The sequence below is a fragment of the Bicyclus anynana genome, chromosome 18 (assembly GCF_947172395.1).
Source record: "Bicyclus anynana chromosome 18, ilBicAnyn1.1, whole genome shotgun sequence".
Taxonomy (NCBI): domain Eukaryota; kingdom Metazoa; phylum Arthropoda; class Insecta; order Lepidoptera; family Nymphalidae; genus Bicyclus; species Bicyclus anynana.
Genome location: NC_069100.1, coordinates 8,033,681 through 8,060,951, shown reverse-complemented (window position 1 = coordinate 8,060,951; position 27,271 = coordinate 8,033,681). Strand labels below are relative to the sequence as shown.

Genomic DNA, 27,271 nt, shown 5'->3' with positions numbered 1-27,271 from the left:
ATGCGTATCAGTGAACGCACTTGTACGACAATGAATACAACGATCCGTTGCATGCGATGCACCCGATTACTACTCACGATGCGGATCTGTGGATGCCTACCATTAAGCGATTGACAGATTTGGGTGCCACATCATAATCATTTACTAGTATCATAATTTTTTTCACACCGTACACATTTATCTACGCTAAAGTAATTTAATTCTAACAAAATTGGTTTTTTTTTGGATCAAAACTATTAATAAATAAAACATATAACCGGTCAAAATTTTGCAGGCAATGTTTGTAAAAGTGTAAATATAGGGAAACCAACAAAAAAAGCGTTTGCTGCTGTTCATGATAACAACGTTTTAAAAATGGCAGATTTTTATAAATTATTCGGTATTACTACAAAACAGTGTTCACTTAATCAGTTATTAAATATCATGCCATGATATAGTTTTACAGCACACAATAAGAGAGTGATAGCATATGCTTGTAGGTAACTAAAACACAATTTTCTAACAAAAATGTCTTGAAGAACACCTGCAAAATATGACCGTACCAAATGTTACTATATATGTAGGTATATAGTTATTGTGCAACCAGAGTCTAATCAAATCTTACATTAAAATCCATTCGCCACATTTTATTTTAATTATTGTTTTTAAGAAAATTTTTTAGAAAATCTGTTTACGGTCATATTTCTTTTCCACTAGTCGAATATAATTGACATCGCAATGACACTTACTACTAGCCTAAAGAAGTGCTAAATTCTAGTTTTACTTATATTTATTACACATTTTGGTTCTTCAAAATGGATAATGGTAGCAATTTTGTAAGACACAAAAATTTAACTGAGACTAAATTGATATTGCTAAAGTTGACCGCACATTGTCGCAAGGAAACAAAAGGAGTAACCGAATACTAGAATGAAAATATCAGAAGGTATCCGCATTCCAAGCGGTAAGTACTAAAATTAGATGTCCAATGCCTTTGCCGCTTATTACAGTGATGATACAATGATGTGCGATCACTTTATAGTCACCATTGGTGGAGTTGGTGACACTATTAAGTTCTAGAAAATTTTAGTAATAATTATAATTTCATGTAAAACATAATTGATACCAATATTTGGATGACCTAATGTAGTTTTATTGGAATTAACATGCCACATTATTGTAAAGCAGAATCGTTACATTATAACAAAATTTAATTACTTCATTTTAAGGGAATACTCGATTTTATTTACACGCTTTTTAATTTTTATGCAAAAGTAAACACAAAGAATCCATATTTATTAAGTAACATAGATGAACATGAAAATGTATTCAATTCACGGAAGTGTCACTATAATTGAATGTTTAGTGACAGTTCAATTACAATTATTCAAATGAATGGATCTTACTAAAAAAAATAATTAAGTAAATTAATTGTAAACTTACATTGGATGTCGAAAATATAGAATTATGAATTTGATATAATAATTATGCGTATTTACTATATTGCAAAGAAGGATAAATCATTTTACAAGATATTAGAAAAGGGTGATTTGAATTTTCAAAGTCACGAAACACATGCAGATGCGGTAACCACATGCACACTCGTAAGCATGGCCTACATTATGTTACAATAATAATTACTAAGTATTAAGAAAAAAAAAATAAAACTCAAAATCGTCTACCTCCATATACCATTTTTACTTTATTCTCTTGTACAAATTCACAACTGCCAAGTTTTTGTAAACAACGTACAACTAATATACCTCGTACGCAAAGAATTAGGGCCAGCGGATACCATCGGGCGGCCAATGACAAATGTTATCAATCTAATTAGGTATAAATAAAGCATATTTAGGACACAAAACACGTTGAAATCCAATAGCATGCCCTATTATGAAAATATATTGTGTGTGCTTATTTTGCCTTCATACGTTGCTTTGACGAGCACATTTACTTAGTATTTTTCGGTCGTCCGCTTGTGTACGTTGGCCCCAATTCGCAATCAATATAAAATTTGAAAGAGAAAAAAAATCTACAGCTTTTCGCTTTTGCGTACCACACATTCACGAAACTAATTCATATTCATTAATTCATTAATACTACTAATTAATCCGTCACTAAAAAATGGGATAAGTGGCTTTATATATTATTTTTTAAATACCGCTTTCATAACACTCCACATCAATTTCAAGTTTGATTTGACGACGCAGAGAAATTAAAAATCAGTCGCAATCAAAACACATCGGGTCGCAAAATATAAAATATACAACCGCGACAGTTTGAAAACGGCACTAATAGAATGATAAGAAACTAAAAACTAAATATTACCTTAATTACCAATTAATTAAAATGGGAATAATGCTTATAAATTCTAAGCCGCTCGCCGAAACAAACCAATAATCCGAAACGCGCTTTGCATTGGACGGTATGCCCAAGAAAAAAAATAAAAAATTAAAAAAAAAAGGGAAAAATAAACAAAAAATAATGGAAATGTAATCGTGTTATACTTGAGAATTGTTACTGTGTCTAATATTATATTAAAGAAAAATACTAATGTCTTTATATGAGTGAAATAGATCACACATTATAAAAATAGTGTCGTACAAATTTTTCTTGAATTACTTCGCGTATATTGAAGTATATTTCGAAATTTTCAGTTTTGCATATCGTCGGTCTAGATGTGATAGCTCGTGCGTGCAAACTGACGAACTTTACAATAGAGATAAGAAACATCCTTTAGGTATCACTAAAAGTCGTTTTATGCGACCAAAAACGTTTTTAATGTACGTACTACAAGTTTTTTACGGGTTACCACCGGAAAACTGTTTGAAGCTTTCCGCATCAAAATCTATTTTTACCAAAAATTGTTAGTTACGAGGTATCACATAAGGACCGACGATATAACAAACAGATTTTATAAGAGAAAATGATCTTTGATGTTGATGTTTTAGTCATCATAAAAAATAAAAAGAAGTTTCATTTAAAAAATATTTGGAAAAGTAAATTATATTTTGTTTAAAATATATTTATTCACTTGCACGTCAAAATTATATTTGGCATCAAGCGTCCATATTATAATAGTTGATGGATTTGTTGAAGTTACACTTTTCGTATTTTTAATATTAAGAAAAATTCGTACGACAGCAAAGGAATTATAGAAATGTTGCCATTGCAAGGAAAAAAATACCGTACATTCAGGGTGTTATTGTAATTATGTGGCGCCAAAAAAATGTATTTTTTGAGGGTAATTATTTTTGTTTAAGCAATGGCAATCCCGACTCCCCCCCTCCCTGCACTCGTAGTGGTGTGGCTGTGTGTGTCTGTGTGTTGCCGTCCGTCTTGATATGTGTGTTTGTGTGTGCTCCGCCAGATCGCCGTTAGCTAGAAAGCAAATACGTTCATGTAAGTTTGCATGTATTGACACAGCGCGATCGTAGACGAAAAATCATAGAGGAACTGTCATGTCATGTTGACAAACGTTACTTTACCGTTTTACATTAAATGTGTAATGTTTTTTTTCGATGTGCATTTGTGTAAGATATATTTTTTTTGTGAGAACCTCAATTTTTTTCATCCAGATCGCAAATGTTAAGTATAAAGTTAATATGTATCTATGTAATAAATCTCTAAAGTGGGGGTAGAAACAGAATTATTGAAAGAAACGGAAAAACACAACAGAGTGAGAAAGAACAAAAAAGAAAACTAGCAAAACTGGACATAATAGACATTTATTAATACTCATAACTCACTAACTTTTTTATTTGTCTTTTTGATATGTAAGTAAGTGACTAATTTTACCACAATACACACAGAATGCGTAAAATACTGGCGGTATATCAATAAAATATCGTTCGAAATACTATAACTCACATCTATCCTCGAAACTTACATCTATTTTTTAAAAGAGTATTTGTAAAGATTTTATTAAATTGTCTATATTTTTAGCAAAAAAAAGACAGTTTCAATTGCATTTTTTTTTTTTTTTGTAAATGTATTTCGAACGATTTCTATAGTTTTTATTAGTAATTTACGCCAAAATAATACAATTGACATACTTCACATACAGGACAAGCGAATACGAAATGTACAGTCGAGCACAAGACGTCTATTCTATTTTTAATATAACAATTTACACTACAAAATATTTTGCATTTTAAGTACAAATCTAAATTCATTAAGCCTATTTAGAAAGCAATTAAACGCTTCCCGTTAAAAATATACGACGACTGTGCTCGACTGTACATGTTTATTTTTAAAATACATCTTATTGGCAATAATCTATTTAGAATCGAAAATTGACGTTGCAGTCAACATTAATTGTTATTGTTTCTTTTAAATCAGATATGTCATTCCAATTTATGTTTTGTTAATGAAAAATATGGAATTGAATTCTAATAATAATTGTGTACTCATATTTGGTATTAAGTCAGTTGTTTCATTGTAGTAGTAACAACCTACTGAAGACAAGTTAGTGTCATAATTTAATATTTCAACGTAAAATATATTAGAAAAAAGCGTAATATGTAACAATTGTATTTTTTTCATTTTCTATATTTCTCATCTTAAAAGTACCAAATACGTAATTTAAAAATATTTCTATAAAAAAATCTTTTTTACTACTTATTTTATGAAAACTTTTTGGTAATATGTAATTTAAAAATCTAAAAGGCGTTTTCTAATCAAATAAAACTATCTCATATTTCAAAATTAAAACTTATATACTATTTATGTGTTGGTAACGATTAAAAACCTATCTAACTATTTTGAGACCTCTGAACTAGTGCGCCAATTTAATTCAACACCTATATTAAGAAAACGAATAATGCAATTTTTTTTTTATTATACTTTTACTGACACTTTTATGCGCGATTAATTATATTTTAACTTTACCTATTGGCGAAAAAAAAATCAAAATGGACATTTATGTACATTTTTATTAATACATAATATTTAGAATACCTAAAAAAATTTTATCTAACATTTTTAAAACTTTGGCTAATTCTTTTTGGCTTTGATATTGTGTAAACAGAAACAAATTAAACAAGCTAAAACAAAAACGTATATATTTTTGGGTGTCATTTGATAAAAATACTCACGATTAAATGATAAATATATTTTTATAAATAATATATATTTTTATTCGGGAAGTGTACACTTTTAATTATAAGAATATAATATTATTTAGAAAACGGGGAGGGTATATTTATTCTTAAAAAGGCGCTATCTATGTTTGCCTGTGAAAAGCTCTCGAATAATTAAAAAAAAATCCTCGCTGTATATCTGCGAACAACCTTGGTAGAAACGCTATCAAAAGGAATAATTTTTGAAAAAGGAATGTCTTCCGACCCGTACAACCCCGGCCCAAGGAACCCAGTTATAGCTTGGCAACTTCGTTCGTAACACTCCCGATGGTCCGCGCGGGCCGGAGTGCGTGTAGCGATGAATGAAAAACCACCGACTGATGCATCTCACTTCCCCGCACGCACGATTTCAAACCCGCACAATCTCCCTCCCTCCCCCCACTCCCCCCGTCACCCGCATATCATCGGAGTGTCATCAACTTGCCAGACTATAGGTACACCCCACGTGTAAAAGTATATGGATATTATAATATGATGTATAAATAAGGATCTGGTTAATTAATTGGCTTAATGAAAGTATGTTTCTTGAAAAAAAAAAAAAATTATCACTCTTCTAGGGCAAAAAGTTCGCCGGTGTAACAAAACGGCGAAGTAACATTTAAAGCTGTATTTTTTAGTATTATTTTTTTCTGTTACCAACAAGAAAAACAAACAAACCAATCAAAAGTCTACAAAAAATGTCCCCAAGACTTGGGGACAAATTAAAGATGAATTAAAAATGTCGTCGCAGTATTTTTTTTTTGATAAAGTAATCATTTCAATGTTATAAACTAAAATTATCAAGATATTTTTAGATATATGTAAATTGCCGGGTAAATTAAAGATGAATTACAGATGTCGTTGCAGTATTTTTTTTTGATAAAGTAATCATTTCAATGTTATAAACTAAAATTATCAAGATATTTGTAGATATATGTAAATTGCCGGGTAAATTAAAGATGAATTACAAATGTCGTTGCAGTATTTTTTTTTTGATAAAGTAATCATTTCAATGTTATAAACTAAAATTATCAAGATATTTTTAGATATATTTAAATTGCCGGGTAAATTAAAGATGAATTACAAATGTCGTTGCAGTATTTTTTTTTTTTTTTGATAAAGATATATGTAAATTGCCGGGTAAATTAAAGATGTCAAATGTCGTTGCAGTATTTTTTTTTGATAAAGTAATCATTTCAATGTTATAAACTAAAATTATCAAGATATTTGTAGATATATGTAAATTGCCGGGTAAATTAAAGATGTCAAATGTCGTTGCAGTATTTTTTTTTGATAAAGTAATCATTTCAATGTTATAAACTAAAATTATCAAGATATTTTTAGATATATGTAAATTGCCGGGTGGTTAGGGTAGGAGTGGGCCGGATCTCATTTCCCTTTCAATTATTCTCTAGTCTTCATACACAAGTGATACCAAACTGAAATAAGAATTTTCCAAGCAAACATATCATGCGTTCTGTTAGCCTCTATGGTCCCTACTGTAAAAAGGTTTAAAATATATGGAATATATTATCTGTGTTAAAACAGTCATTTTTTTTTTCAAAAACTCACTTTATCAATACACTGCAGTCCAAAGTCGACCAAAAGTATTTATATAGAAATAATCTTTGAAAATAAAAGATAGAATACTAATATTGAAAGGCAGCATTCACTGACAGATTAGTATTGCAATGCTGTCCTATTTGAAAACATGCCAACGGATCAGGTGTCGCGAATGATATGCATAAATGTCTAGTTACAATTTTAATAAATTATTATCATTTTATTATTTATATTATTTTTTCTAAAAAAAAAAATCCTGTTCAGAGAAGCACTGCCCTATAAGAAACATTTAAGTATTATGTAAGATTGTTTTCCTCAACCAATTTCCTATTTTAAAGACAAAATAATAGAAATGCCTTCAAATCCATTAATTTAGTTAAAAAATATTCATATTTTATGTATGTAAGAGTACTAACAAATTTATTGTACACCTTTTTTTTAAGAAAAACATCTACACAATACTTAAACGGTCCGTTGTACCATTTCGGTACAGTAGTACGGTACGGTACGTTACGAACATTGGACTGAAAAAAATATCAATATTTTTAAGAAAATCAATTTAATTAGTGTTCAGGCCAAGAATGCATTACTCGAACAATACCGTACCGAGAGAGATTTGATATCTATTTACTTTTTCATTAGGCCGGCAAACATCTACTGTATTTTACATTACACGTATATTATTATTTTACATTAAATATATATGGAGAAAAAACGGCAGAATATATATAACTTATACGACAATAATATACATTCTACATAATATATTTAGACATTTAAACAATAACTTCAATAAAATAGCTATAATATACGTTTAACTACTCGTACATACAGATTTGTGCTATATGGAAACCAACCATAATACATATATGAACGTGTAATGCACAAATTCGGACTCGAAGAAGATCACGGTACGATTCCTTTACCGTACCACTACTACAGTATCGTATCCCTACCGTACTGAAATCGTACCGAAAACATACACAGGATGATTTATTAAGCGATAGTGGATTGCCATAACTGAAATTTTAAGGAATAGCTAAAAACTACTCAAGACTTCCAAATTTTTACAGATTATTGAGTTTTCATACATAATATATAAAAATACAGAAATGATTTTTTTTTATAATCAAGCAAGTTGATCATTTTTATATAATAAAAAGAAATTATTATTGTATATATTATCTTTCTAAAAAACCGGTCTCAAGTATTATTTTTCACTATTCCTCAAGGCACACTCTTAATACTCATCCTGCATATTTATAAATAATAAATGTAACTACATAAATGGCTTACGTAAAGCCTTATTAAGTAATTAATTAAAAAAAAATACCAAATCGACTTAACATTGGTCCAACAACGCCCTACACAATTTACAATTTATGACACTCATGTCTTTTTTCAACACTTTGCATTTCGAAACATATATATTATATTATATATGTTTTATATATTATGTATATATTTTTACACAATTAAAAAGTAACATCTCTTATATGTATTATTCACGGAAGTTGGAACTGTTTTATTGACTGGCACGCTTTTGTGTGGAATATAAATCCTGAACCCAAACGGAATTATTCAGTTAAAAAAGGAAAAATGTAGTATATTTATATTAACAAAATATATTATTATATACAGATAAACAAATTCCTTTTCCTATTTTTTTTTACTTTTTCGATTGATATCTCAATAACGATTAACGATAAGTAAAAAAAAATCCTTCAAAGAGCAATAAAAAAGAACGCATCGCATCTCAACGGAGAACCGAGTAATTGTAAAAAAGAAAACTGAATATAACCATTTTTCAAGATGGCAAAAAATGCACAAAGGAAATCTTGGTCGAGAATTTGAAGTTGAACTTTTCTAGGCCACTCCCACGAGTACCAGCTTTCTCGGAAGATTTGCCTTTTTAAATAGAGTCTGGACTCTTAGTTTTTTTTTAACTGAAAAAAAAAATCACATAAAATTTCTCCCGCCTGACTATTTTCTTACTCAAACGTGGCTCTTAAGTCATTGAGTGGACTTTTTTCCTCCCCATATCCAAACACAGTTCCAACTGGCGTGGCGCGCGCTGCGGCGGTACCTATCTTACTGGTAGTAGGATCTCTTACTAGTAGTCGTGCTCGAGCCCGTTGTTCTGCCCTTGCCGCTGGTTCTGCTCGGGCGTTTGGTTGTGCGCTTTGACGGGCGGCTGGCCTTTGCCCTGGCCGATCTGTCGCGACGACGAGAAACACAGCTTCATTACGAACGGGAACTTCGCACCTGGAATGTCGAGCGGCTCATTGTAATCGGGAAGTGCTGCAGCTATGCTATGACTTTACACCGTATCTTCAGATACAGTGTTTGGTACTCATTAGTGATTTCATTTATGAGCGAGGACTTCCTCGACAGTAATATATGAGGGCATTTTAATACTTTAAAAGTACTGTGGTATAATAGGTACACTGTATCAAGCAACAAAGTGGATGTTTTAGATAGTGTTCTGTTAGAGCTTCGGAGTCATTTTCTGATTGCAATGGTTCTTGACAATTAAATTTTGTGAATTGGGCCAGCGTGGTTGACTATTGGCCTAACCAATCTCATTCTGAGAGAAGACTCGAGCTCAGCAGTGACCCGAATATGGGTTGATAATAATGATATTTTGAGTTTGTGCAATGATTATGTAGGGTATTTTATATCGAGGCAATGATTTTTTAGATAATATGTTGAAGAAACGCTTCATAAGAATGTTTTTTTGCAAGGTTTCACAAAAACATAAAATGTGTACAGAATACAGAAGAAATACTTGCTGTTGCTGTACTTAATGTTTTAAAGCAGAAAAGTTCAATTTGTTTGGCAAGATAAACAGTTGTACATTATTATCGGCAGCCTTCATCTCATCTTCTGAAAGGAAGGCTGCTTGTCCTGGATTACGCTAAAGAATGCAGCCAGGGACAGATACGATTGTTTCGGCCATAAGCACCAATGTGTAAAATGACTTGAAGAAAAAGACATGATGATGATGATGATGATGAAGATTGTGTGGAATTGAGGATAGATGACACTTGCCTGGATGCTGAATGGTGGCGTGGTTGCACGCCATGATGGCCATAACCGACTGCGATATGTTCTGGAACTCCATCAGGCCTGACGAAGACCTGTAACAATAATTGTTATTGCTGTTTACTGTGTAAGATGGGTTGCACAACAAAATAAAATACCGCGATTTTTCTACAGTAGCTAAGCAGTTCCCGCCATGCAGTCATTAAGAATCCTTCCCGTAGAAGTGGGCTACAATCGAATCGTCTGTCACGTCGGGCGAGGTGTTGAAGTGACGCCGTAGTCCTTGAACACCTGCAGCAGCTGATCGTCCGACACGTCGGGCGGGGTGTTGAAGTGACACACGCACTCACCTCTCACTCATGAGCGGGAACTTGGAGATGGTGTGCGGCGGAGCGACGCCGTAGTCCTTGAACACCTGCAGCAGCTGATCGTCCGACACGTCGGGCGGGGTGTTGAAGTGACACACGCACTCACCTCTCACTCTTGAGCGGGAACTTGGAGATGGTGTGCGGCGGAGCGACGCCGTAGTCCTTGAACACCTGCAGCAGCTGATCGTCCGACACGTCGGGCGGGGTGTTGAAGTGACACACGCACTCACCTCTCACTCTTGAGCGGGAACTTGGAGATGGTGTGCGGCGGAGCGACGCCGTAGTCCTTGAACACCTGCAGCAGCTGATCGTCCGACACGTCGGGCGGGGTGTTGAAGTGACACACGCACTCACCTCTCACTCTTGAGCGGGAACTTGGAGATGGTGTGCGGCGGAGCGACGCCGTAGTCCTTGAACACCTGCAGCAGCTGATCGTCCGACACGTCGGGCGGGGTGTTGAAGAAGTGCAGCACCTGGATTGAAGGATTACGAATGAATAAATTAAAAAAAAGAATAAACATATTGTTTTTAAAGCCAAGGTGAGGTACACCTTATTAAGCGAATATTTGACGATTAATCAATATGTCCTTTGACCGGCATCCAAAAATTAACAGCCATGCCGAAGATGTATTTGTTTAATTTAATTTGTCAAATAAGCAACTAAAGACAAATATTTTTGACAAATATAGCATTCGCACAGGTAGTTGTTTGTCAAATACACAAATAACGAACAGTCAAATGAAGTGCCACCATAACAGATTATCAAAATGTCTTCTCGTTTCGATGCATTCAACTGTTGAAATTGCCATTTCACAACTCTAGCCAAACTGAATTCGAAAACTTCTTCCAATTCGAATATCACTTCGAATACTCTACACGTAATCCACCATCTATCTGAATTACCCTTCAGACTTTATTTTCCAAGAATTCAACCGTAAATACGATTATTTTCATGTCATCATGACTTGTGATTGTATACAGTAAAGATTCTCTTTACTGTCACTTTAAAAGGAGATATTTTCTTACCTTGGACGGGGGCTGTATTCTGTTCTTGTGTATGGAGGCGGGCGTGAGGAAGCGGTTGTTCTTGTTGCCCACGTAGTCCTTGAACGAGGGGCTCTTGTCCGGCAGCGGGTAGGGGTTCATCACTTCCGACAGGTATGCCTGTTTTGAGAATCTGAAAAAAATAATAAAAATTATAATAAAAAAAATACAACCGACTTCAAAACCGTACCCGTAAAACGTACCCACTAAACTAAAAAGCGAAAAATAACATCATATTATGTTCTACCTGTTGATCAGTATGAAGGCGGTGCTAAGCCGGTGATGTATTAATTCAAGCCATGTGAGAATATCTTATAGATTTAGTTTTTGCAGACAGTGTTGTTTTATGTGGTCCTGTCAGAAATGGCTTAAATTAAGACAACACCGGCTAAGCATCTTCATCATCAGACCAATAATAACAGATTGTAGTGCTTTAAAGTACTAAATGGAAAAGTTTACGAACACACTAGGCACCCATATAATTTTTGAAAGTTCCCCTCAATTTCTCCAGGATTCCATCATCAGATCTTGACATGATGGCAATGTTGTTCTTTTAGAGCAGACGGATATGTGGATACTTGCATGATAATCGGCAAATAACTTGCCAATGCCAATGACCTCAGACTAATTACTTAAGAACTAGTACTGCGCCCAAATTCACGAACACAGTAACTGTAATTTTTTTGAGGAAAACGAGCTTAGATTAGATTATCTTACTAGCTGACGCCGCGCAGTTTCACCCGCGTGGTTCCCGTTCCAGTAGTAATAATATATAGCCTATAACCTTCCTCGATAAATGGGCTATCTCACACTGAAAGAATCATTCAGATCGGACCAGTAGTTCCTGAGATTCGCGCGTTAGTATTTTTGCGGAACTCTTTAACCAACAAACATGATTACAACTATGAAACATCGATACTATAGAGACAGTTTTTGTAATCGCATTTGATCGCTGATCATATACTTTGACAAAAGTAACGTCTAGCGTGGCAGGTCCTCATGTAATTAGTCTGAACCAATGATAGACGATCAGCCCTTGTAGCCAAGTGGCACTTCGATTATCTTTCTACGATCGCAAACGCTTCGAAAACTAGAAAAATGTACGGGAATGACATTTGTTATCAACAGGCCACGTGATCAAGATCTGTGGCAGATCATACGAGTAATGTTCATGGCCGATAGTGTAGAGGAGGCCTAACACTTACGCCAGTGTGAGCGTGTAGTCCCCCACGGTGACGTTGTTGAGGTTCTGTACGCAGCGCTCCACCGACACGCCGTCCCCCATCTGTACCATTGCGGTGCCCTCTTTGGTCTTCAAGAACTTTATCTGCAACACGTAAATATATCAAGTAAGACACCCAAAACGGGTGAGGAAGGAACAAAGGACTGGAATTTAGTAATAGCTTTTTATTACATACTAGTGGACGCCTACGACATATTACATAGACTTCCTCGTTAAATAAACTAAGTATTCAGTACAAAAATATTTTTCAATACGAACCAGTAGTTCCAAAGTTTAGTGCGTTTAACCAAACAAACAAACTTTCCAGCTTCATATAGTTAATGCTTATTTAACGCCTACAAGCAATGATTCATATGGCATAGCCGCTGTGATTACAGATATAATATAAGCCTTAGGGTTCATTTACACGAGCAGCACGTTGCCAACGGCAGATGGCAACTGCTACCGTAGACTGCAGTCGGTGGCAGTCCACGGCAATTGCCGACTGCAGTCGACTGCCGTTGACTGCCGTTTATTGCGTCGACACGTTGACGACTGCAGAGTTGCTGCTCGTGTAAACTAAGCCTTATGTCTCAGGTCGACTAGTACAAGGATAGAATGCCCTACGAAGTTTTGCTCTGTTTGAAATAATTTATTTTTGACGGCCTCCGTGGCATAGTGGTATGCGCGGTGGATTTACAAGACGGAGGTCCTGGGTCCAATCCCCGGCTGGGCCGATAGAGATTTTCTTAATTGATCTAGGTCTGGTTGGTTAAAGGACTCGGCCGCTGTAGTTACCACCCTACCGGCAAAGACGTACCACCAGGCGATTTAGCGTTCCAGTACGATGTCGTGGTAGAAACCGAAAGGGGGGTGGATTTTCATCTTCCTCCTAACAAATTAGCCCGCTTCAATCTTAGATTGATCAGGTGAAATTGTAGTCAAGGGCTAACTTGTAAAGAATAAAAAAAATCAATTTTGCTCTTCATATCACGTGGTCCACTGCGTCGCTACTTTACCGCTGATACCTAAAGATGCGTAAGTTGACTCACTCTGACGACGTTCCCGTAGAGGCAGCACAGGTTGAAGAGCCGGTCGGCGTTGACGGTGGCGGGATCCAGCCCGTACACCATCATCACGGCGCCCTGCTGTGGAGGAGGAGCGCCCTACATACAGATTATCTGTGTCACATCATCTTATTAGTCAATCAATCAATCCGTCAATCAAAATCCTTTTTACTAACACTGATCCATCGAGCTTCGTGTCACCTAAATTTTAAATTTATCAGCTGTTCTTTTCGGTATATTTTTTTTAAACAAGGGTGGCAAATTAAACAAAATAATATTATACCTAATATAATATATCGGTCGAGTCGTTCTCGAGTTTTAATGACACTGACGAACCGTATTTGCTTTTACCAGTAAGATTATTATATAACAGCTACTCGTACATTAATATAACAGGCATTCGTCGTACAGTATCGTCTGAGAAACTACTAAGTTTTAGTGGCGAAGGATGGAATTTATATGAAGCTAAGCCGTCCCAAAGAAAACAAAATTCATATAGTGTGATCCTAGCTCCGGTTTCTCATATATCTAGATACAGTACTACAATGAATATGCATGGATTTTTAAAGGTAACCCGGCGGGTATCAGCTTGTATGAGCTATTCATCGTTGCTAAGTATGTATGTTTACTTCTCAATAAGATCGCATACAAGTATGATTGTTGGCGACACTAAACTAAAGGCAAGGCTCAAGATATAATTGAAATTTTTGTCACAGTGACTTTTTGTCACCTAGTGTCACCCACGATGTAACCGATTGCTTTTGTCACTCGACAAACAAGTGCCCTTATTTTTAACCGACGAAAGACAGACAACTTTAACAATTCAACGTGTATATTTTTTCATGTATGAACACTCGTAAGTTTTTATTGAGAATTCCGATTTTCATATTCTTTTTGAATGACGGATTGGATTTCGAAGAACTACGAGTAGCTGTGACTAAACGTTGCTCAGTCAAACATAAGTCCGTCCACCCGTCTGTTCGAACCTTCATATCATGTCTCAAAATTGAGCGCACTTCCATATTATAGTCATACCCATATTGTCATGGCCCAGAAACAAAATATCAGCCTAAGAGCCTATTTTTCAACGGACTTCAAAAAAAGGAGAAGGTTGTCAATGCGACGCGTATGTTTATTTTTTTAAATGTTTGATTCCTCCCATTATTGGTCCCATTTTTTTTTTCATGAAAATCGAGTATGTTAAAATCAAAATAACTAAAATACGTCTTTGAAATCGGTTCCTTCTTTTATGTAAAAAAAATTATTAAAGAATAAAAAAAAGATATTTGAAATCAAGTGGCAACTTTATCGGATAATTTTCAGGCATATTGTTATCGGACCCACGAAGACGGGTAGATGGCTTTGAAGAAAAACGCCCCACTATCATGATTCTCTACGTTCATTATGTCGTACGACTCGCGATGAATATCACATTTAAGTATGGTCATGGATGAATATTTTGTTCCCGTGCAATTGTCAAATATTGTTCGACTTGGTGACAATAAATCACATAGACAAAAATCATAAAGTAAGCCGCAGACCTAACACCTGCCTCAGGTTAACGAGCGCGCGAAATTTGTACAAAATAGCATATACCTAATAGCAAAATAAATTAATTTTCTACAGTACAACAGAAGAATTTAAGAAGTAGAAAACAAGACAAAAATAATGATTCGTGCTTGCTACTCTTACACTCAACGTGCACAGGTGATTATATTGAAAGCATCTGTAAAACAAAAAAAAAACAAAAAAGAAACAAAGATATTATATAAATGCTCGACATTAACAAGCATATGAGGATGCACACAAAGACATTTTATCAGTTCAAAACGCGACAAACGCGTCGAAAGAGTTCTTCGGACGCGACAATCGCAATATGTACCTTTAAACATATACTCGTGCAAATATGATATTCTATTAAAAACAATAATACTAATCGTAAATTGTGGTAAAAATCATTTAAAACAGTTATCCCTTTTAATAATGGTTTGTTCTGTAATTTGCAAGTTTCCTCAATAAAAAAAATAAAGTTTGCAATAGATATATTGTGCGCTTAAATGTCGTAATGTGCAAATGCAATGAACCGCGCTTGTGAGCGAAGTTATAACACGTTCGCTTGAGCAACACTATCCCAGATATTGTGTTTTCACGCGAAACTAATTATTATGATACTTTAATTAAGCAGCTTATTGAGGCATTCTGCCGTATCAAATGTGTTCATATCGAGTGGAATGTTATGTGCAAGGTACGAGTAGGTATGGATATTTTCTGTGTCACATTCCTGCGTTACGTAGGTACAAGTCACAAGTATGTGATGGCCTGGAAAGTTGCCCAGTATGTGCGAATTTAGGATATCATGTAACCTTACCCTACCTTATCAGCCGATAGACGTCCACGGCTGGACATAGGCCTCTTGCATGGACCTCCAAGCATAACGCTCTCGAGCCGCCAGCATCCATTGGCTCCCTGCTCCGCTTGATATCCTCGGTCCACCTAGAGGTGGGTCGACCAACATGGCCAGCCCATTGCCACTTCAGCTTCGCGACTCGCTGAGCTATGTTAGTGACTTCGTCTTCGACTTGGCTCGTCTGCGGATCTCGCTCCATCGCCCGCTGAGTGACTTTGAGCCTTTTAATAAGGCCCATAGTCAGCTGACTGTTCGTACATGTGCGTACGATTTAAAAAAAAACTGGCCAAGTACGAATCGATCTAGCAAATTAATAAGTGTGTTTGTACTGTGACAGACAGACGGACAGACATGCGAGTTATCCTGTGAGGGTTTTGTTATTTCCTTTTGTGGTACGCAATTTGAAATACGAACTTTTGAAATGAAACTGAAATGTCGCGTCGGTGTAAACTACGAACGTAAGAAGTTTCACCAAAATATTGCGCTATTTCAGAATAATTCACGACGACTTGAGAATAAGTTGCTCATACGAACGTGGTCATAATATAAGTAATGGTGTATGATGATGAGTTTACTAGTCACATTTTAAACCAGTGATTTCTCCTGATGTTGAGTGACAATGCATTCAAAGACCGATGGAATCTGATTGAATGGATAGATGGTATCACTGAATGAGTTAGTCACGAATGAAGCTGGCGATACTATCTGAGCTAAATTAAATACCTATACTATATGGCGTGGCATACATTGATAACCCATTTCGGCTCAATGTTGAGCACAAGTCTCTCAGAATGAGAGGGGCAAGGCTAATAGTCCACCACCCAATGCGGATTTACAGACTTCACACACATAGAAAATTACGAAAATTAAGTATGTCGGTTTCCTCGCGATGTTTTTACTTCTACGTGATCTTTATTTTTTTAAAAATGTTTCTTAAATATTCATAACTGAAAAGGATGTGCATGTCACGACTCTACTCGGCTTGCATATAAACGTACGTATTTAATTTAGTGTGCATTTTACACTAAACATCAGGTAAACCATACAGCCTGTTCAATTAGTAGTATAAAATTCTACTGACAATAATAATTCAAAAAAAATCAACCTTTTATACTACTCAGAGGCAACATCATAAGCTTGTTAACACGTTCGTTGCGGTACGAGGTCAATTGACCTCGTACACCTAGCGTCTTCAAGGGTTCAAATGGTCAAATGGTCAAAGGGTCAATGGACCTCGTACCGCACCACAGGAAAGTACAGGAAAATCAGTGCCGCAGCGAACGTGTTAAATTAAAAACACATACATACAAAAGAAACAAATAAAAAAAAATAAGAGCTCAGGTACATTACTCACTTGCGGATCTAGTCTAGAATCAAATACCTGATTCTGGGGCGGCATGGGATGGTGCATGGGGGGAGGGGGAGCGAAGGCCTCTGCGCCGTACCCCTCCGGGCCGTAGCCGCGACCGTCGCGCTGCGAAAGTTGCATCGAAATATGTCACTGCTTATGAGGCTGACAACGCATTGATAAAGACTATAATATCTTTTTTTATGATTTTGCCCAATAAAAAATATATTTTTTTTAATTTTTTTGGTACAGATTTTTTATGGCAACCCTAAAACCGCCACGATTTTGGCGATTTACAAATAAATACTTTGTTGACGAGATTTTTGTAACGGTTACAGAAACATTTCAAATGTTATTTACATTAAAATTTTAAGTAACCGTTATAAAAAGAAATAACTGAAAAAACAATTTACAAATAAATAGTATCTGTCAAAAATAGTACGATCTAATGAAATTACCTGATGATTATTTAATTTAAACAAACAGCTTCAAAGATCTTCATAGCTACATGGTGCACTATAGCATGGTGCGAGTGACAGTCCATTTCACTCTTGAAATTTCGCCGCGATTCACGATAATAGTACGTATTTTGAACGTCATAAGACAACTGTCACCCGCACCATGCTACACCGCACATAGTATAACAACCACTCGTTTAGATTAGAAGTTACAATGCGAAACTATAACCATCCTCTCTTTTTTTATGACAGGGGTTAAAACAAAAAAGAAATAATTATAGAGAGTTCCATTAATTAAATATAGTCTGACTAAATAATTTTTAATGACCACTTACCGGGTGGTGTGGCGGGGGTGGCCCGTGTCTGTCTTTCATCATGCCGGGAGGGGGAGGACCTCCGCTACCAAACTCCATATCTGAAATAGAACAGATGCGACATTTATATTTTAAATTATGAAGGTAGACACGCAATAATTAATCATATTTTGTAGCTCGTATTTTATTTTCAAAATTATTTTACCATAAAGGTTTGGTATATTTTTTTAAATTTTTAGTTTTTTTTCAATATCATTATGCTGCAAAAAATTATAGTAGATTATAATAACTAAACTAGCACTAATCTTTTTTTTTCATTTTGAAAATGAAGTTTGTACTAAATCAGATCTGTGGTTATCAAGAGAAAGATTAATGCCCGCTGATTTTTAAAATACTGATACGAGCAAATTATATTTTTCCTTTATTTTTATAATTTACGTTCCTTATTATTTAGTACGAATTATTGCGATACAGAATTGTAAGCAAGTAGTTATTGCACTCTCTGTCCTATTGCGAACATAAAACTGAACAGAGGGCCTAGTGGCAGTCTGATACTGTGACGATTGCGTTAACGTAAACGCGAATTTTTAACCATTCGCTGCCCGCGAGTATTTTATCGAAAACCCCGTCTGCGTTGAAGAAGCCGACAGTCAAGGAATGCGGTTTTAATCTACCGTTGTGAGCCATTTAAAAAATCTTCATATTCCTCTATCGCGCGGAGAATGATACAGTGCTCGCCTATTGCCCTTAGTTTACTTTATATTTTTTTACATGTCACGTAATGGATAGGATGGGCGACCGGTCGTCCATTTAAGAGTCAAGTGGCTAAGGAATCTAGTGGCACTACTGCACAACTGTTTTAATTCCATATACATTCGTGTTTACGTTAACGCGATAGTTACAATATGAAAACATTGAAAACTCCCACTAGGCACACTGTATGTTCGTTCACACGTAAACCTCACTTATCCTATCAATTATATCCGCGAACCAGTATACCAATAAACCGTCTGGATTCAGTGACTCACTTTACGCAAATTGTAACTCGCTAAAAATAAAAAATATGAAATTATCATAACGTATCCATTAAGAAGCAAGCGCGTTCCCTCTTAGACCACATTCTCACTCACTATCAGGTGAGATCATAATCAAGCGTGAGTTTATTTCCTACTAGCTGACGCCCCGCGGTTTTACCCGCATAGTCCCCGTTCCCGTGAGAATACGGGGATTACACACTTATGACACTCACAAATAACGTGGTTTTCTAATGGTAAAATAATTTTCAAAATCGGTCCAGTAGATCCAGAGATTAGCCCCTACAACACCACAAACTTTACCTCTTTATAATATTAGTATAGAAGTATAGATAAAATAAACCGTTCATCTGTCATTTCCCCAATGAATACGCCAACCTGTTGGTTTTTCGCTAGCTACCCTCACACAGCCCCGCTATTAATATTAACGTATTCAAATGAAAATGCTCTCAAATACCATTAAACCGACATGGGGCAAATCGACCAATTACATTAACATAAAAGCCCCCAAAAGGGAATCAATATCAGTTTGGACGTAATTTTATGAAGGTGTTATTAAAGGTACGAGTATAGGATAGGTTTAAATCAGAATCAAATTGCTAACTTGGTATAAAACACCAATAAGAAGATTTAGTGAATAAAAGTGATTAGAAAGAAGATCTTTTGATAAATATAATTATTAATTTGTAAAGTAAAATGCATTTAAATAAAAGTATCACTATTATCACTTAAGTAAGTGATACCTATTAATGTAAAACTAGCGGACCCAGTCAAGCTTCGCTTTGACTTATACCTACCCTACCACTACCCTACCTCTACCCTAACCTACCCATACCCTACCCCTACCCTACCTTGAAAACTGCGAAAAGTCCCATACACAATTTCATCCTCTCTTTTAAGGGGTTGGGGTAAGAATAAAAAAAAATGATCCACGGTTTATTTTTTATTTTAGCCCATCCTTGTAACTATCTCCACTTAAAAATCACGTCAATTCGCTCCGTTTTGCCGTGACCGACACACACACTTTCAATTTATAATATTAGTAGGTATGGATTAAGCTTCTCCAGTCCTTCTCCATATTATAAACCTACTCGTATATGGAGTCACAACTATGCCAAATCCTCTAAGCATGATCAAAAGAGCGTTCCAAACTTCTTGAAATTTAAATTTAAACGTGTAAAAAATCGGGCCGAGTGAAATCAAAAATTTAGATTTTGTATACATGGAAAGAAAATTAGAAAAAGTGGCAACTTATACAAAGTATGTTAGAGTACAGTTTACCAATTTTCTTTAAATCATCACCTTTACACGAAATAGATATATGCCTAATTCAATGTAATTTTTTTATAGCCTTAAATATTTAAGTGTACGATTTATGGTAACTAATATAAGATTTGATCAAAACAGTATTTCAAGAATTTATAATTTCAAGGGACGCTTCACACTTACCTACTATTGGGCAAAAAACGAATAAAGTCCATTTATGGATTTTCCAGGACTTCTTACACCTTCGAATGTTTGGCGACTGTCGCAAGGTATAAGAAGTTAAAACTTAATAATGTCACACAAACAGAGTAGGGTAGGGTATATAAATACGTATATATGCAGTAGCCTACGCACACATGCAAAGGGTTTTGAGGTATCGTTGAAATGAAAGTCTGTATTTGCCATATATGGTTTATTGTGTCGTATGTTCACATCAATGTATAAGTACAATATATTGTGCTTTTGCGTAGAAATGTCCTACTACTATGGATGAACTTCACAAGTTTTTTTTTTTTTTTTTTTTTTTTATTCTTTACAAATTAGCCCTTGACTACAATCTCACCTGACACAAGTTTGAATAATTGATTACACTTCGACAACAAAAATAATTTAAATTAATCAATATAGTTGGACATTTCTAATTTAATTGAATATATACTGCTTAAGTAACAATAGTGTAAGTAAATCTCATCTAAGGGTCTATTCAGATATCGTGGTTTTGCTCTTTTAGTGGAAAAAAAACTTGCTACCGTAAACTAATGCACGCTAAACATACGAGTAATCAGGCCATCCAGGCATTAAAGCGAGTAAAAAAGGTGCTAGTTGTATTTTAAACGACTAGTGATATTCGATTTTATTGTAGCACTAGTGTACAAACTATCAAGATTTCAAACCGAGAAACCGATAAACGATTTTTAAAGATCGTAACCAATTTTCATGATATGTGTGAATAGACCCCGTAATGATATTACCGTCACAAATACACATGTATCAGTCTTTTGTCTGTATATGTTTCTATGCTTAATATATTATGTATAGTACAATAGATGGTATGTAACAATAATGCATAAAAGTATGTCATAGCAACAGAATGTAGAGTTAACTATAGGGTTAGAACTGACAACACAAACCAACATACAGTATTGGACATAATGTTTGAACACGAATGTACGAGTAATAAAGGGGGTTATTTGCAGAAATCGGAATCTTCTCATATACTTACTATAACAGAAATATAGAAATTGAGTGTCTGAATTTTGAATAAAATTGCCAATAAATATTTGGGAAGTCTAGTTGTAGAAGAGTGCACTTACGTAGGAGTTTTGTAGTTCACGGAGACAATATAAAATATAGGCTTCATCAAGATTTTATCAAGATCGGATAAAAGGAAAGAAAGTTATCAAGAAAGAAAAACAACAAGTACATAGATTTTATCCAAGACTAGTTTTGACACTCGCAAATAACGTGACTTTCTAGTGGTAACTTTCAAAATCGGTTCAGTAGATCTCAAAATTAACCCCTACAATAACACAAACTTTACCTCTATAATTATAATATTAGTATAAAAAAGCTTACTCAGTCCAATGCTTTACGTCGGTCAACATTTACAAACACACTTAAATCTAAGGTTATAGGTAGGTACATCAATTACACACTAGCTTTACGTCTGTATACCGGCTCTTAAAATTCTGTCAGGTAATTTCACATTTTAAGAAGAAAAAAAAAGCACTCAAGACGGGAGAGAAATATCAAACGAGAAAATGTGCCAAATGGGAAAAGGAGAAAATAAAGTATCACATTCTAAAAAAATATTGATTGTTAATAAATACTAGGTAAGTGAACCAATAAATGACATTTAAATATTATTGGATATAGAATAAAATACTTAACAAAGATATCATATAAATCAAAAGAATAAAAGTCACATTCACGCAATGGTCATTTAAATGCATGATGCAATAATAGAAATCCGACGACGGGAAAAGGTAGATTTTAATCTTCTTAAGATCTTAGACTTAGGATATCTGTTGTGATAAGACACATATAGATATTTGTATATTATAAGAACCGGTAAACACTTCGATACATACAAATACACGAACTATAGTCAGGAGGAGGGACATTCTCATTCAGTGCAACCCTCCATACAATCGTACAAACCGTTCTGCACAGGGTCGCAGGAGTGCTGGCTATGCTGGCTGTGTTGGCTGTGCTGGCTGCAAGAATCTTCGCTGCAAGGTCGAGGCTGTGGTGTCGTAGCCGTGGCGGCATCTGGCGATATCCCACAATAGTTAAGTCCAAATTTTCATTAACTATATAATTTGCTCCTGTTACCACCTCGTTTCTGTACTGCCTTTATCTGTTTGTAATATTTCGATACGTTATTGTATGTAAGTTTTTTTTATAATCTTTTGTTGTATGTATGGTCATGGTAAGTAACGTACCTGTTGTCTGAGTAGATAGAAAGTCTATCGAAAATAGGCCTTTCTCTGCTTCAGCTATTCTGTTTAAATGTCCTCTGGTGGATTTAGATTTGTAGCGACCTTACTTTTGGTTTTGAAGATGACTGCTGTGTACTTTTGTATTTTTTGTTGTTTGTGTAGGTATGATTTTTTTTATTTTTGCACATTGTTTTGTTATTTTGTCAAATGGTGTCCTGTTTCTCTTCTGTCTCATCGTTAAATTGCACTTCCAATGTTTCGAGCTATTTATGTTCACATATTTTAATTTCCGTTTAATCGTTTAGTTGTGTAAGAGTATCAGGGCTGGATATGGAAGAATTTATCCAAGGAAGTATTGTTAAAATTACTACCACACGAAGCTTATCAAGTATGCCTCAAATTGATCTTAAAGGAATACTTTTTAGGGCATATTCCTAGCATGCAGTACGAAGTTATACTCCTTTTTTACTAAACCCCAATGGCTCATCTGTCTTTGCATAAGTTTTTAATTAACACAGCGACATAACTATAGACAATTTCGTTGAACCAGTGCCACAAAAACTAACTATAGAAATTACTCAACATCAAGTAATATAAAAAATATATTGTAAATAAATAAGTAACAAAAGTGCGTTTGTTTTTTTAATTGAAATATTAATGGTATTACGGATCGACTATTGGCAGGCTTTCAAATAATTACCACGGTCACAGGAGTATGCTTTTAAACAATTAACCGAGTTTAGGTAGGTAGCTGTATATTGGGTTTGCTCCATCGCCACAGTTCAGCAAACGAACAGATCGGAAACAAGCGCATTTTGTTAAATGGTTTTTGAAAATTACCGGCGTTGCATATGCACAGCGCAATGCCGGTAATTTTCTTAAATTGGATGAACAAGTAAAAATTAATAAGAAATCAAAAACCAAAACATGTGAAATATTATTATTATTATGTCAACTGTATAATTTATAATAACCAGTTCACAGTAAAATCAACTTTGGTCTATGTTGCACTATGGTTAGGCTTAATTTCAATATGTATTTTATAGAATAAAAAATAAAATAAAAAATAAACTGATATAAATATCTATAATAATGATATAATATGTATAAACAATTTATTCAAATGGGCAATTCTTGTAAAAAAAAACAAAAAAAAAATATGTAACAGTAATAAAAAATATACTAGTAATAGCACCGTCATCTGATATATTTTTTTTAAATATTATCTCCTAATAATTACTAACTAAACAATATATTATTCTTTTTCTTGACTTCTCGCTTATATATTAAGCAAAGTTGATAATAGTTATTCACTGCAACACATAGTTATTGATAATCATAAATTCAACTAAACACTATTATGTTATTATCATAGGTCGACTCAGGACTCTAATCTAGGACCTCGAGATCCAGAAACAACCGCCAACCAACTAGATCAATGAGGTTTATTGGCTATTGGTAAGATTGGTAGACTTTTTACTAAACTGTACGTTTGCTAACTTGTGATCTCCCCATATGGGAATGAAATCAGTGGACGATATATTGAAATATGTGGTTCATTGCAAGTCAAAATAGAATAACTTTATTTGATAACAATACAGAATAACTTAATTTGATTACAATACAAACAAAACATGGGTCAGATGTTGACGGTAGATAGGAGTTGGTAGGTTGGTAGAGTTAGTAGGCTCTTCTCATATGAAAAAATATCAGCCGTATGTATGCACTATTATTGCATTGACTCTTAGCACACACTTTTGAGAGTAAAAAAGAACATTAGTCATATTAAAATAAAAGATTATGACGAATTGAGTACCTTCCTTTTTTGAAATTGGTTAAAAAAAAAGGAGCACCTTTTAATTAAAGCAAATAAATAAGTTATTTTCTTTGTCAATAATGACTTTTTGTCAACAAAAATGGAACTTTATAATGACACCGTTTAGATTCATTCTTATTTTATCGCTGTTTCTGGAAAGTAGGTCGAAGTAGATTTTATTGAATTAGTGTCACGAGATAGAGAAAAGCTATAGAAAAAATACTTTCATACCGAATTAACGCGTTTCAATCATAGACTGCGTCACAAGTGATCACTTACCATCAGGCGATGTACCTGAAATCAATTAATGATTTTACTGTTTAATTACAAACATCAAGAAATTTTATACTTGTCATAGATAGGACAAATGTTTGAGATTAGGAAAAAGAGCCAATTGGCCAATTTTTATAAATATAAATTTAGCTGAACATAATTTACATAATCAACTATCTTAAGATGTTAATTTGATGACGCGAGGAACAGTAACAAATTTTCTAGCGATGCGACACTTCTTTATACACTGTGTACGACGACATCGCATTTGCTTTTCTATCCAGCCCAGTGATAGATTAATTAATATAAGAAACACTTTTGGTCTAAAAGAAGATGAACTAAGAAAAGAAAGTGATAACTAAGCAGAGGATAACAGAAATCATAAAATAAACATGGACATACAAAATACTGAGGATAACAAAAATTAAATAATAAACATGATTTTTTATACAAAAATATAATTTACACAAAAGTAAAGTAATTAAAGTAGCCGCTCTATGTTTAAAGTAGATCTCTATGACAAAAATGAAAACCTATCAAAACAACTAGCGCTTTTCGATTTATAAATCAAAAGTGGCAATAAATTCCGATGCGATATATCCAGAGTGTCGGCAATGTTAAATAATTCATACAACTGTAACAGTCTGTGTTGCCGTGCGGACGCGGGCGGCTTTGACAATCTATAGTCCAAGAACCAGTGAACCACCCACAAAGAAATAACGATGCTTCTTAATTTTTTTACCTGGTTTAGTATAAATCTTCGACTAAATTATTATTACATATAAACCCAGAGCGACACTTGTCGCAAGGAAACCGCCCTACAATGCGCTGCCCTGCGCCTGTTAACAAGGGTGAGATGTGGGCTCACATCCTTGTGTTAAGCTTCATACGCCTGTATTTTAATCGGAAATAATTTAAACCACTTTATTGGATAACCGTGCCGTGATAGCCGTGATAGCCCAGTGGATATGACCTCTGCCTCCGATTCCGGAGGGTGTGGGTTCGAATCCGGCCCGGGGCATGCACCTCCAACTTTTCAGTTGTGTGCATTTTAAGAAATTAAATATCACGTGTCTCAATCGGTGAAGGAAAAACATCGTGAGGAAACCTGCATACCAGAGAATTTTCTTAATTATCTGCGTGTGTGAAGTCTGCCAATCCGCATTGGGCCAGCATGGTGGACTATTGGCCTAACCCCTCTCATTCATGTTAGGTAGCGAAAATAAGCACGGCGGTAATATTTCCTCGGAATAGCTCTGCGCATATATCTCAACAACCTTACTTTACTTAACAGTTTTTACACTTTTAGTTTAATTTTCAGAATCAGAACCATTTATTTGCAAGAAATATCATACAAAGATGGTGTTATGTAATAAGTAACAATGTTACCTTTAAAAGATATGCAAATATTTAATTATAATAAAATAAATTAATTAAATAACAACGCCATAAATTGATAAAAAAAATTAAAATTGAAATTCAATTCAATTACATGACGTGATTATAAATTTATCAAGAGCGAAATACAAAAACTGCATTTGACTTTGCCCTTGCATTGCATTAAACAGAACAGTACAACTATTTTTCGAAGATATACCAATTTTTTAATCACAAGCTTATAAATTTTAAATTTTTACCTTTTTGAAAGTTGCTAATATCACATTAAATCAATCACGACGAGCTTTAAAGCTTTTTAGTTAATATATGGTGAATCGTGGTGAAATGACTAGTTAACGTAAACACAATTAAATTGTCAATTTGCCCAAAAAAAATAAGTATTACATTATTTAAAAATATTATCATGGAATATTTGACAATTTTAAGTAAAAATCAGTCACCAGCTCTCAGCCTATAAGTGGACACGTGAGTTCTAACGGAAACGGCGGAAATATGACGTGAATTCGTGACTATTTCCCAATGTTTTGTTTTTATTTTTGCCGTTATTTTTATTTAACGGTCAACCCGCCGCGCTGTGTATACGGTAATTGGATCGTTCGAGTGCTTTTATAGAAAAATATGTCCTCGACAAGGATTTAAAAGTTTTGTGTTTCGATTATTATTTTCTGTTTTTGTAATGTTTGAATTTAAACGTCATTGTTGGTTCAGTGGCTAGTCTACGTGACTTAGGATGACTAGGTCCTGAGTTGGTGAACTATATGTTTGCTTTGATTGATTTTCTTTTTTTCAATATACAGGGTGTCCCGTAAATACTACGACATACTCTACAGGATGAAGGCTGACATCAAGGCCTACTAAAATAACGCAATATATGTTAGCCAAAATTTTACGATTTTCAAGTTATATTAATTGATTTTTGTACAAAATACAAAAATCCCTACCTCCAGTGCAGTTTACTGTACGTTTACGATTAATATTGTGCTGAAAAAACAGGCCTAATTACATTTTATGTTAAACTTTTTTTTTGTATGTACTTTTAGGGGTCACAGTGAAAAAAAAAAAAATTACTACGCAAAGTTGTACATCTAGCTTAAAAAACATGTCGATT

General features: G+C 34.5%; 1 protein-coding gene across 8 annotated transcripts in view; it reads right to left on the bottom strand.

Annotated features, from left to right (window-relative positions):
• Positions 1-5,662: 5,662 nt before the first annotated feature.
• LOC112048265 (heterogeneous nuclear ribonucleoprotein L) overlaps positions 5,663-27,271 on the bottom strand; it is a 388,713-nt gene continuing 367,104 nt past the window's right edge. The window contains exons 7-15 of one of the 8 annotated variants that reach the window (XM_052886923.1): positions 22,396-22,506; positions 17,957-18,036; positions 17,197-17,289; positions 13,394-13,507; positions 12,325-12,446; positions 11,102-11,252; positions 10,430-10,548; positions 9,714-9,802; positions 5,663-8,927 (exon numbers count right to left, since the gene is read on the bottom strand). In XM_052886923.1, the coding sequence (XP_052742883.1) occupies positions 8,776-8,927; positions 9,714-9,802; positions 10,430-10,548; positions 11,102-11,252; positions 12,325-12,446; positions 13,394-13,507; positions 17,197-17,289; positions 17,957-18,036; positions 22,396-22,506 (1,031 nt within the window). In that variant the 3' untranslated portion in view covers positions 5,663-8,775. Of the gene's footprint in view, positions 8,928-9,713; positions 9,803-10,407; positions 10,549-11,101; positions 11,253-12,324; positions 12,447-13,393; positions 13,508-17,169; positions 17,290-17,956; positions 18,037-22,395; positions 22,507-24,771; positions 24,787-27,271 lie in introns of those variants that run through there. The other 7 variants (XM_052886916.1, XM_052886918.1, XM_052886919.1 and 4 more) reach the window with 7 other exon arrangements.